The following is a 13,914-nucleotide window of genomic DNA, read 5'->3' on the forward strand; positions in this document are numbered from 1 at the left end:
AAAAAAAAAAAATGCAATTTTGAGTAACTTTTACATCATTTTCGGGGAATATATTATATATATGACATCCAAACATGCAGCAGATCCCTTCCTCTTCATTTCCTCACATGTTGACAGAACAAACAGGAGGGTAGAATACTAGGTAGAGTTTCAAGTCAAGTTTCCGCGAGAGTTGAGATGCGACGACGTACGGAGCTACAAACCTCCAGACAACAGAGACAGCAAAGAGACAATTAGAAACACACGACTACGATGCAGCAGAGCGACAGAATTCAAACATAAAGTGTAGCATCACATCTAAGAGTCATATATTGTCAAATCTGCACCCAATTAAATGCAGCCAGAGAGAGGATATCACTCATTATTATTAATTACAGGTTTATATGTTAGTAAGACAATCCAGTGAAGTTGTCACGTTGTGTAAATGGTAAATAAAAAGAGAATACAATGATTTGCAAATCCTTTTCAACTTATATTTAATTGAATAGACTGCAAAGACAAGATATTTAATGTTCCAACTGGATAACTTTTTTTATTTTTTGCAAATATTTGTCATGTCTGTGTGATCATGTTTTTGTTTTGGTCATGTTCGGTTTTGTTTTTGGACTTTTTGTGCACTTTTGTTTTGTCACCATAGCAACCATTAGTTTTCACCTGTCACGTCACGCACCTGTTTCACATTTTGAGTCACGCACCTGTTTTCGTTAATCATGTCTATAGTATTTAAGTTCATTGTTTTCAGTTTGTCGTTCTGACGACATCCCCACATTTATGCTCTGCATAGTTCTGACTCTTTTTTTCATGTCCATCGTTCACGCTGCTCCTTTTTGTCCATGCCAAGTAAGTTTTGTTTATTATTGCCACCGTTAGTGTTTTTTTGTTGTTCATAGTTTTTGCCTTTGTGCAAGTATTTGGTTTCATAGTTTGTTCTCCGCCATTGGGCGCGCCTTTTGTTTACTTCCTTTTTTTGTAGTTTAAATAAAAATGTACTCACATTCCCGTCTCGCCCGAGCCAACTTTCCGTTGCATCCCGGAAAAGCTAACACTCAAGACCAAGTCATGACAATATTAGCTCATTTGGAATTTGATGCCTGCAACATGTTTCAAAAAAGCTGGCACAAGTGGCAAAAAAGACTGAGAAAGTTGAGGAATGCTCATCAAACACTTATTTGGAACATCCCACAGGTGAACAGGCTAATTGGGAACAGGTGGGTGCCATGATTGGGTATAAAAGCAGCTTCCATGAAATGCTCAGTCATCCACAAACAAGGACGGGACGAGGGTCACCACTTTGTCAAGAAATGCGTGAGCAAATCGTCAAACAGTTTAAGAACAACATTTCTCAACGAGCTACTGCAAGGAATTTAAGGATTTCACCATTTGTGGTCCGTAATATCATCAAAACGTTCCGAGAATCTGGAGAAATCACTTCACGTAAGCGATGATATTACGGACCTTGGATCCCTCAGGCGGTACTGCATCAAAAAGCGACATCAGTGTGTAAAGGATATCACCACATGGGCTCAGGAACACTTCAGAAACCCACTGTCAGTAACTACAGTTTGTCGCTACATCTGTAAGTGCACGTTAAAACTCTACTATGCAAAGCGAAAGCCATTTATCAACAACACCCAGAAACGCCGCCGGCTTCGCTGCGCCCGAGCTCATCTAAGATGGACTGATGCTAAGTGGAAAAAGTGTTCTGTGGTCTGACGAGTCCACATTTTAAGTCGTTTTTGGAAACTGTGGACGTCGTGGAAAAGAACCATCCGGATTGTTCTAGGCACAAAGTGTAAAAGGCAGCATGTGTGATGGTATGGGGGTGTATTAGTGCCCAAGACATGGGTAACTTACACATCTGTGAAGGCACCATTAATGCTGAAAGGTACATACAGGTTTTGGAGCAACATATGTTGCCATCCAAGCAACGTTACCATGGACGCCCCTGCTTATTTCACCAAGACAATGTCAAGCAACAGCGTGGCTTCATTGTAAAAGAGTGCGGGTACTAGACAGGCCTGCCTGTAGTCCAGACCTGTCTCCCATTGAAAATGTGTGGTGCATTATGAAGCCTAAAATACCACAATGGAGACCCCCGGACTGTTGAACAACTTAAGCTGTACATCAAACAAGAATGGGAAAGAATTCCACCTGAAAAGCTTAAAAAATGTGTCTCCTCACGTTAAATGAGTGTTGTTAAAAGGAAAGGCCATGTAACACAGTGGTAAAAATGCCCCTGTGACAACATTTTTGCAATGAGTTGCTGCCATTAAATTCTAAGTTAATGATTATTTGCAACAAAAAAAAATTAAGTTTCTCAGTGTGAACATTAAATATCTTGTCTTTGCAGTCTATTCAATTGAATATAAGTTGAAAAGGACTTTATTAACGAATTACACAACGTGCCAACTTCACTGGTTTGGGGTTTTTTGTAATACAAATACTAAAACTGTCTCCTTTTAATCTGCTTTGCAGCCACACTGCAAAAAAAAATAAAATAATTCTGACCACCCTCAATTCTGAAGTGTTTTTGTACGACTGAATTTTAGTCTGAAGTCTCCCCTGCAGGAATGACAAAAAAAAAAGGTTGAATGTAATTTCAGGTTGCTGGGTGAATGGAGAACAACTCTGACAAAAGGCAGCCATGCTCTCCTTCCTTTGTCCACTCTAGTTTCACTGTGTGGGACTTTAAAGGACAAGCAGGAGCGACAGAAAAGATGTCTGAGTGCATTGAGAATATTTCTCCCCCCCCCCAGACACCATTTGTTTGCAAGAAAGTTAGCAGAGAAGATGGTGATGCAACAAAAGACGGCTCCTTTTCTTAAAAGTCACTCCTGCAGAGTAGTTTTGAAAAGCCAGAGAAAGGTGAAACCAGGATATTGTTATGCATCACATTCTTTCTCTGGACAACACCGGGAAGGGGTTCCATTGAGAAAGCTGTGGTTATGTGCTCTTACCTTCATATCGTGGATGGACACGAGGGGCGTAGGATCCAAATTTGATCAGCACAGGGATGTCGAGTCCTCGCCGCACCCATTCTAGCACACGGAGGGACCCCGAGGACGCATCGGCAGAGTCCGAGGGCGGAAAATGACATTCCAACTCTGCCGTGCCCCGGACCGCTCCACGTACCTCGGGTCTGTCTACGTTGATAGACCCTGCAAAGTTAGGTTAATGGACATAAAATTCAAATAATTATGCTCAACGGGGTCTAAAGTAGGCCCGGGCTGATAATACATTTTGTTAAACAATATACTGACATGGGAGGAGTTCGGTGAGGCCATGGAAAACGACTTCCGGACGGCTTCGAAGCAATTCTGGACCACCATCCGCCGCCTCAGGAAGGGGAAGCAGTGCACTATCAACACCGTGTATGGCGAGGATGGTGTTCTGCTGACCTCGACTGCGGATGTTGTGGATCGGTGGAGGGAATACTTCGAAGACCTCCTCAATCCCACCAACACGTCTTCCTATGAGGAAGCAGTGCCTGGGGAGTCTGTGGTGGGCTCTCCTATTTCTGGGGCTGAGGTTGATGAGGTAGTTAAAAAGCTCCTCGGTGGCAAGGCCCCGGGGGGTGGATGAGATCCGCCCGGAGTTCCTTAAGGCTCTGGATGCTGTGGGGCTGTCTTGGTTGACAAGACTCTGCAGCATCGCGTGGACATCGGGGGCGGTAACACTGGATTGGCAGACCGGGGTGGTGGTTCCTCTCTTTAAGAAGGGGAACCGGAGGGTGTGTTCTAACTATCGTGGGATCACACTCCTCAGCCTTCCCGGTAAGGTCTATTCAGGTGTACTGGAGAGGAGGCCACGCCGGATAGTCGAACCTCGGATTCAGGAGAAACAGTGTGGTTTTCGTCCTGGTCGTGGAACTGTGGACCAGCTCTATACTCTCGGCAGGGTCCTTGAGGGTGCATGGGAGTTTGCCCAATGTGTTTTGTGTACTTGGAGAAGGCATTCGACCGTGTCCCTCGGGAAGTCCTGTGGGGAGTGCTCAGAGAGTATGGGGTATCGGACTGTCTGATTGTGGCAGTCCGCTCCCTGTATGATCAGTGCCAGAGCTTGGTCCGCATTGCCGGTAGTAAGTCGGACACGTTTCCAGTGAGGGTTGGACTCCGCCAAGGCTGCCCTTTGTCACCGATTCTGTTCATAACTTTTATGGACAGAATTTCTAGGCGAAGTCAAGGCGTTGAGGGTATCTGGTTTGGTGGCTGCAGGATTAGGTCTCTGCTTTTTTCAGATGATGTGGTCCTGATGGCTTCATCTGGCCAGGATCTTCAGCTCTCACTGGATCGGTTCGCAGCCGAGTGTGAAGCGACTGGGATGAGAATCAGCACCTCCAAGTCCGAGTCCATGGTTCTCGCCCGGAAAAGGGTGGAGTGCCATCTCCGGGTTGGGGAGGAGATCTTGCCCCAAGTGGAGGAGTTCAAGTACCTCGGAGTCTTGTTCACGAGTGAGGGAAGAGTAGATCGTGAGATCGACAGGCGGATCGGTGCGGCGTATTCAGTAATGCGGACGCTGTATCGATCCGTTGTGGTGAAGAAAGAGCTGAGCCGGAAGGCAAAGCTCTCAATTTACCGGTCGATCTACGTTCCCATCCTCACCTATGGTCATGAGCTTTGGGTTATGAGCAAAAGGACAAGATCACGGGTACAAGCGGCCCAAATGAGTTTCCTCCGCCGGGTGGCGGGGCTCTCCCTTAGAGATAGGGTGAGAAGCTCTGCCATCCGGGAGGAGCTCAAAGTAAAGCCGTTGCTCCTCCACATCGAGAGGAGCCAGATGAGGTGGTTCGAGCATCTGGTCAGGATGCCACCCGAACGCCTCCCTAGGGAGGTGTTTAAGGCACGTCCGACCGGTAGGAGGCCGCAGGGAAGACCCAGGACACGTTGGGAAGACTATGTCTCCCGGCTGGCCTGGGAACGCCTCAGGGTCCCACAGGAAGAGCTGGACGAAGTGGCTGGGGAGAGGGAAGTCTGGGCTTCCCTGCTTAGGCTGCTGCCCCCGCGACCCGACCTCGGATAAGCGGAAGAAGATGGATGGATGGATGGAATATATTGTCCCACATATTTGTTCCAATAAACGATTAGCTTTATTTTAAGACCAAATTAAGCACTAAGCCAATCAGAGTATATAATAATAATAATAACTAGAACATTTTGATGGGCTTGCCATCTGTGCCCCAGACCGCTGGCCGGTTAATGAATCGACTTATTGACTATCGGCCCGGGCTACTTAAAAGATCACAAAGAAAGAGAAACTGAAAGTGAAAGAGATGAAAATATACTTACTGACGAGGCAAAAAAGTGTGGCCACTGACAGAGAGAGAACGTATGACCTTCTTAACCCCATAGCTGTCACTCAAACAACCTGCAGCACACCCAATCTGTTGGCAAAAGACACATAATTGTCACATTGACATAAATAACTTGGCTGCACAAACGAGCGTCTGTGAAAGAGCTCCAGCTTGAGCTTCTATTTCTGTCACCATTTTACAGACCGCGCAAGAGAGAAGCTTCCCCATTTTTTTTTATACAGCTTTCCAATGATTGGAATTCATCCCGTATCATTACACAAATGGCTACGGTTGCCTCTGCGGCCAAAAAAACACCCTGGCCTTTATTTCCTTCTCTGAAAAGTAAATGTCATAAACGTCACGTAAATCTTCAGAGAGTCGTGTGCATAACGACATCTAAGTGTTTTATTTGGAGCGCATCAATGAAGGCGTTTGGCTCGTGCAGCCAAGAGAGTCAGCACTTAAGCCAGTGACATCATTGAAAGAAAAAAAATGTAAAAAGAAAAAAAAATTATTAAATTGTTAAATGTATCCAGTGATTATACTATAGAGTTATTTTCCATTTAACTTCACCAGTTTTAGATTATTTTTATTCAAAATCGCTGAATTTTCACATTTGCCGTTCAAATACTGAGAAGAGACGATGCGGTGATCAGCAGCCAGTTGAGGCACGTCACTCAGTGCCTCAACATGGATTCCGGACTCGGCTGACTGCTATCCTGCTGTACAGTGAGACTGTATTGCTATATGAACTATATTATACATTTCCATAGTTTAGTTAGCTGAGGTATATAATGTACAGTGTATTTTGTCAACAACTGTATGTGTGTAACGTATTTCTTGTGCTGAGCGATCATAAAACGGCTGCAAAAGACGCACTGGCTGAGGCTCGCCTCCTGCACCCCCGCCGTAGAATTGTTATATCAACTAAAGCCAACACTTAAACTTTCCACGTGCAAGATTTAATCTATTCAAAAACGTTATTTCATAAGAAGCCAAAAAGTGCAAAAACAATCATGTTTGTGTTGGAGGAGTTGTGAATGACTGCAGGGCCACAACATTAGGTACACCTGCAGACTGCAGGTGTATCTCCTCCAACACGAACATTATTGTTTTTGCACTTTTTGGCTTCTTATTAAATAACTTTTGTAACCTATTTTCGTGGGCTTTTCTCTTTGTGATTTTAAGTTCGCTGTTATACAGTATATGTCTTGAGCTCTTATTTTGAAGGCGCTAAGAGCGGAAGTGATGTGACACGGAGTGGAGCGGAGGTTTTTGAAAGAAGGTAAATAAAGTGGTCCTCGTGTAAACTGGAGCCTCCGTGTTTGTTATTTTGTAGTTTCATACAGTATAGGCGACATTTATAAACCCTCGGTTACACTTTTTTAAATAGAATCAATCTTGCACGTGGAAAGTTGAAGTGAGGGCTTTAGTTGTGGACTTCATTTATAAGTAAAGGTAAGACCATAATAACGTTTTTTTTTTTTAATTAAATGTGCTTTTTTGTGTGCTACAGTTTGTATGTGTAAAGTTAAAGTTAAGTTAAAGTAGCAATGATTGTCACACACACACTAGGTGTAATGAAATGTGTCCTCTGCATTTGACCCATCCCCTTGTTCACCCCCTGGGAGGTGAGGGGAGCAGTGGGCAGCAGCGGTGCCGCGCCCGGGAATAATTTTTTGGTGATTTAACCCCCAATTCCAACCCTTGATGCTGAGTGCCAAGCAGGGAAGAATGCTGGTATGAGCTTTTAAACATAACCCGTTAACTGCTGCCAATCAAATGGTGAATAAGATACTCTTTAGGGTTCATATGTTTGTAAATCTGACTGTGATGAAGTCAGTGCCTCACCAGCCATCAACCTCACCGCACGTCACTGACTTAAGGACAAAAGTAAGCTGAGCTGCAGTCAAAGCTTAAGTTTAAGTTTATCCTGTCAGCCTCGATGCTAAAGTCCCATTTCTTATCATATCTGATATGTCTGTTTACTGGAGGGTTGTCCTCATACCAATATTTTTGGTGCCGGGACCAAAATGTATTTTGATACTTTTCTAAATAAAGGGGATCACAAAAATGGCATTATTGTCTTTATTTTAACAAACAATCTTCGGGTACATGAAACATATGTTTATTATTGCAATTTAGTCCTTAAATAAAATAGTGAACATACTAGACAACTTGTCTTTTAGTAGTAAGTAAACAAACTAAGGCTCCTAATTAGTCTGCTGACGTATGCAGTAACATATTATAGGATAGGAAGGATATATATTCTGCTGGCCCCACTGTGGACTGGACTCTCACTATGATGTTAGATCCACTATGGACTGGACTCTCTCACTATGATGTTAGATCCACTATGGACTGGACTCTCACTATTATGTTAGATCCACTATGGACTGGACTCTCACTATGATGTTAGATCCACTATGGACTGGACTCTCACACTATTATGTTAGATCCACTATGGACTGGACTCTCACTATTATGTTAGATCCACTATGGACTGGACTCTCACTATTATGTTAGATCCACTATGGACTGGACTCTCACTATTATGTTAGATCCACTATGGACTGGACTCTCACTATTATGTTAGATCCACCATGGGCTAGACTCTCACTATTATGTTAGATCCACTATGGACTGGACTCTCACACTATTATGTTAGATCCACCATGGACTGGACTCTCACTATTATGTTAGATCCACTATGGACTGGACTCTCCCTATTATGTTAGATCCACTATGGACTGGACTCTCACTATTATGTTAGATCCACTATGGACTGGACTCTCACTATTATGTTAAATCCACTATGGACTGGACTCTCACTATTATGTTGGATCCACTATGGACTGGACTCTCACTATTATGTTAGATCCACTATGGACTGGACTCTCACTATTATGTTAGATCCACTATGGACTGGACTCTCACTATTATGTTAAATCCACTATGGACTGGACTCTCACTATTATGTTAGATCCACTATGGACTGGACTCTCACTATTATGTTAGATCCACTATGGACTGGACTCTCACTATTATGTTGGATCCACTATGGACTGGACTCTCACTATTATGTTAGATCCACCATGGACTGGACTCTCACTATTATGTTAGATCCACCATGGACTGAACTTTCACTACTATATTAGATCCACCATGGACTGGACTCTCACTATTATGTTAGATCCACTATGGACTGGACTCTCACTATTATGTTAGATCCACCATGGACTGGACTTTCACTATTATATTAGATCCACTATGGACTGGACTCTCACTATGATGTTAGATCCACTATGGACAGGACTCTCACTATGATGTTAGATCCACTATGGACTGGACTCTCACTATTATGTTGGATCCACTATGGACTGGACTCTCACTATTATGTTAGATCCACTATGGACTGGACTCTCACTATTATGTTAGATCCACTATGGACTGGACTCTCACTATTATGTTAGATCCACTATGGACTGGACTCTCACTATTATGTTAGATCCACCATGGACTGGACTCTCACTATTATGTTAGATCCACTATGGACTGGACTCTCACTATTATGTTAGATCCACTATGGACTGGACTCTCACTATTATGTTAGATCCACTATGGACTGGACTCTCACTATTATGTTAGATCCACTATGGACTGGACTCTCACTATTATGTTAGATCCTTTATGGACTGGACTCTCACTATTATGTTAGATCCACTATGGACTGAACTCTCACAATATTATGCTAGATCCACTCGACGTCCATTGCACCGGTCGCCCTGGGGGGGGTCTCCACATTTGTAGTCCTCTCCAAGGTTTCTCATTGTCCCATTGGGTTGAGTTTTTCCTTGCCCTGATGTGGGATCTGAGCCAAGGATGTCGTTGTGGCTTGTGCAGCCCTTTGAGACACTTGTGATTTAGGGCTATATAAATAAACATTGATTGACTGATTGATATTGTGTCATTTATCATTCTATTATTTTGTCTACATTATGAGGGACAAACTGTAGAAATTGATTATTAATCTACTTGTTCATTTACTGTTAATATCTGCTTATTTTCTGTTTCAACATGTTCTATCTACACTTCTGTTCAAATGTAATAATCACTTATTCTTCTCTTCTTGGATACTTTACATTAGTTTTGGATGATATCACAAATTTGGGTATCGATCCGATACCAAGTAGCTACAGGATCATACATTGGTCATATTCAAAGTCCTCATGTGTCCAGGGACATATTTCGTGAGTTTATAAGCATAATATGGATTTTTTTTTAAAGGAAAAAAACATTCACATTTTTTTAACATTCAAATAAAAATCCCCACATTTCCCGAAATTCTCCCAAATTTCCATGAAATTCCCATTGAAATGAATGGGACATTTTTTCAAGTCGCACAATTCTCCCATTTTTCAAGCTATTCAAACCATTCCAACATTAACACATTCTACTAATCCTGGACATTCAAAACGAACACTTTCCCAAGTTCCCAACCAATTTCCGGTTTTCCTGGAAATTCAAACTCTTCAACATTCAAACCATTCAAACATTCAAACTATTCTTACATTCATACTACATTCTGCCAGCATTTCAGTTCAACACTTCTGTTAAAATGTAAACAATCACTTATTCTTTCTCTTCTTTGATACTTTACATTAGTTTTGGATGATACCACAAATGTAGGTATCGATCTGATACCAAGTAGTTACAGGATCATACAATGTGTCATGTCTGTGTAATCATGTTTTGTTTTAGTCATGTTTTGTTTTGTTTAGTTATTGGACTCTTTAGTTTCTGGCTTTTCACTCCCTTGTCTTGTTTCCATGGTTAGCCATTAGTTTCACCTGTTCCACGTTTTGACTCATTGTGCACTCTTGTTTGTCACCATAGCAACCCATTAGTTTTCACCTGCCCTCACAACTCACGCACCTGTCTTTAATCATGTCACTATTATTTAAGCTTCCAGTTGCCAGGCTGTCTGTCTGGCGACATCATACCCGTCACAATCTGTTTACCTCTGCGCACTTCATGCCACGTCTAAGTAAGTTTTTGTTTATTAATGCCACAGTTAGTGTTTTTGTTTCATTGTTCATAGTTTCTGCCTTTGTGCAAGTTTTGTGTTTATAGCCAAGTTTTGTACCTCCACTGTGAGCGCCTTTTGTTTGTTTCTTTTTTTTTTTGAGTGTTAAAATTGAATATGTCTTCACCTTCACGCCATGTCTGGTCCAAATCATTTGCACCACGGGAGAACAAACCACGCCATAGTCCAAGTCCTGACACAATGGTCATATTCAAAGTCCTCATGTGTCCAGGGACGTATTTCCTGAGTTTATAAGCATAATATGGATTTTTTGATGATAAAACATATCCATGTAATCATAGTAGTATCAACTAGATACGCTCCTGTACTTGGTATCATTACAGTGGATGTCGGGTGTAGATCCACCCATGGTATTTGTTTACATTGTGACACCGGTGAGCTAATGTATCCTCCTACGGTGTGTAGTGAAGCATGTTTAGCTATTCCTCGTCTTGCAGTGATAATGATACATGTGTTTGTCGCCATGGAGGCGAGGATTAGTGATTTAGAAGTAGCTAAAACACTGTGGATGGATGTTAGCCGTGTCTTAAATCACCTCTTACTGAGGGTGTTTCAGTGTTATAACTTCACCTTTATCGTTAGTTTTTAGGCCAAAATGCGTCCATTCTTCCTTTTCTGTCTACACACTGTGTCTGCTTGTAAGTACTCGGTGTGTGTGCGCTGCCGAACATGCTCCTCTGCTCGTAAAACCAGCAATGTCACGACGTGATGAAGCGCCGTCATGCCCGTTAAAAAATATGAAAAATTAGAATCAATTGGGAACCCATCCATCCATTCATTATCTATCTCTTGTCCCTTGCTGGTGGCGGGGGGTGCTGGAGCCTATCTCAGCTGCATTTAGGCGGGAGGCTGGTTACACCCTGGACAAGTCGCCACCTGAAGTGTGAAGTGAATTATATTAATATAGCACTTTTTCTCTAGTGACTCAAAGCGCTTTACATATCTAAGTTACATTTAAAGCAGTGTGGGTGGCATGGCACTGGGAGCAGGTGGGTAAAGTGTCTTGCCCAAGGGCACAACGGCAGTGACTATGATGGCGGAAGCAGGGATCAAACCTGGAACCATCAAGTTGCTGGCACGGCCGCTTTACCGACCGAGCTAAACCGCCCACCTCATCACAGGGCCAACACAGATAGACCGAACCGGTACTTTTCAAACAGAGTATAGTACCGTTTTTGATTCATTAGTACCGTCAGTGACGTGCGGTGAGGTTGATGGCTGGTGAGGCACTGACTTCATCACAGTCAGATTTACAAACATATGAACCCTAAAGAGTATCTTATTCACCATTTGATTGGCAGCAGTTAACGGGTTATGTTTAAAAGCTCATACCAGCATTCTTCCCTGCTTGGCACTCAGCATCAAGGGTTGGAATTGGGGGTTAAATCACCAAAGATTATTCCCGGGCGCGGTGCCGCTGCTGCCCACTGCTCCCCTCACCTCCCAGGGGGTGAACAAGGGGATGGGTCAAATGCAGAGGACACATTTCACCACACCTAGTGTGTGTGTGACAATCATTGGTACTTTAACTTAACTTTAACTTTACACATACAAACTGTAGCACACAAAAAAGCACATTTAATTAAAAAAAACATTATTATGGTCTTACCTTTACTTATAAATTAAGTCAATGCACCGCTGTTGTGCTGGATTAATGAACCCCCTGACGGGAGTGTTATATCAACTAAAGCCCTCACTTCAACTTTCCACGTGCAAGATTGAATCTATTTAAAAAAGTGTAACCGAGGGTTTATAAATGTGGCCTATACTGTATGAAACTACAAAATAACAAACACGGAGGCTCCAGTTTACACGAGGACCACTTTATTTACCTTCTTTCAAAAACCTACGCTCCACTCCAACGTGTCATCACTTCCGCTCTTAGCGCCTTCAAAATAAGAGCTCAAGGCATATACTGTATAACAGCGCATAACAGGAACTTAACATCACAAAGAGGAAAGCCCATAAAAATAGGTTACAAAAGTTATTTAATAAGAAGCCAAAAACAATCATGTTCGTGTTGGAGGAGTTGTGAATTAGGTACACCTGCAGTCTGCAGGTGTACCTAATGTTGTGGCCCTGCAGTCATTCACAACTCCTCCAACACGAACATTATTGTTTTTGCACTTTTTGGCTTCTTATGAAATAACTTTTGTAAATAGATTCAATCTTGCACGTGGAAAGTTTAAGTGTGGGCTTTAGTTGATATAACACTCCCGTCAGGGGGTGCAAATTCTACGGCGGGGGTGCAGGAGGCGGGATTACTGCGAGCCTCAGCCAGTGCGTCTTTTGCAGCCGTTTTATGATCGCTCAGCACAAGAAATACGTTACACACATACAGTTGTTGACAAAATACACTGTACATTATATACCTCAGCTAACTAAACTATGGAAATGTATAATATAATTCATATAGCAATACAGTCTCACTGCACAACAGGCCAGCAGTTAGCCGAGTCCGCAATCCATGGTGAGGCACAAATGAGTGACGTGCCTCAACTGGCTGCTGTTCATCGCACCGTCTCTTCTCAGTATTTGAACGGCAAATGTGAAAATTCAGCGATTTTGAATAAAAATAATCTAAAACTGGTGAAGTTAAATGGAAAATAACTTTATAGTATAATCACTAGATACATTTAACAATTTAATTTTTTTTTTTTTTTCTTTTTACTTTTTTTTCTTTCCATGATGGCAGGTGAGGCCCCGCCTCACCTGCCTCTAGTGACTGCACGTCACTGAGTACCGGGATACTCTACTAGTACCGGTATACCGTACAACCCTAGTCTACTGTAGCTGCTCACATTGCTTTGAAAATGTGATCAGAATCCAAGGTAAACCAAAAAGTTGACAATAGCACTGTGTCAACACAAAAACACACTGAAAGCCAATGAAGCTACTTGGCCTTTATTTACCATCCCATCTTAGGATGGGGATTCTGGAAAGGTTTTGAAGCACCTAACAGACAAGACGGATGCATTGTCTCCCTAAGGGCATCAGGTAGCCATTAACTGACGCCATTGGCTTCATGTTTAAGTCCTTTTCTTGGAGACGCTGTCTTCTGTCTTCTGGTTAGGGTGCTGCAAGCATCAGTCTTAATCAGCCTGGAACCTCACGGACAAGATTTATTGCATCCGACGGCTTAAAACAGATGAAATGTTTTTTGTTTCTAGCACTTGACTCTTTTGTCCCATAACTGTCAGGATCTTTTAAGACATGTAAAATGATTATTGTACTGCATCCACCATGACAGCAACGCTAAAGCCTTGCATGTGCCATTCAACCATCCTCCGAGATACAAAGACAGAAACCTTTAAAGGGGAACTGCACTTTTCTGGAATTGTGCCGATCATTCACACTCCTTATGCACATACTTGCCAACCCTCCCGAATTTTCCGGGAGACTCCCGAAATTCAGCGCCTCTCCCGAAAACCTCCCGGGACAAATATTCTCCCGAAAATCTCCCGATTTTCAGCCGGAGCTGGAAGCCACGCCCCCTCCAGCTCCATGCGGACCTGAG

At 42.7% G+C, this 13,914-nt stretch overlaps 1 protein-coding gene across 3 annotated transcripts in view; it reads right to left on the reverse strand.

The window, feature by feature from the left end:
• The window catches only part of igsf9a (immunoglobulin superfamily, member 9a), a 228,671-nt gene that overhangs the window by 166,982 nt on the left and 47,775 nt on the right, over window positions 1–13,914 (reverse strand). For all 3 annotated transcript variants that reach the window (XM_061980875.2, XM_061980874.2, XM_061980872.2), the window contains exons 3-4: window positions 5,286–5,380; window positions 2,958–3,158 (exon numbers count right to left, since the gene is read on the reverse strand). In XM_061980875.2, coding sequence (XP_061836859.2) covers window positions 2,958–3,158; window positions 5,286–5,346 — 262 coding nt within the window. In that variant the 5' untranslated portion in view covers window positions 5,347–5,380. The remainder of the gene's footprint in view (window positions 1–2,957; window positions 3,159–5,285; window positions 5,381–13,914) is intronic.

Source organism: Nerophis lumbriciformis, linkage group LG20, assembly GCF_033978685.3.
Source record: "Nerophis lumbriciformis linkage group LG20, RoL_Nlum_v2.1, whole genome shotgun sequence".
Classification (NCBI taxonomy): Eukaryota; Metazoa; Chordata; class Actinopteri; order Syngnathiformes; family Syngnathidae; genus Nerophis; species Nerophis lumbriciformis.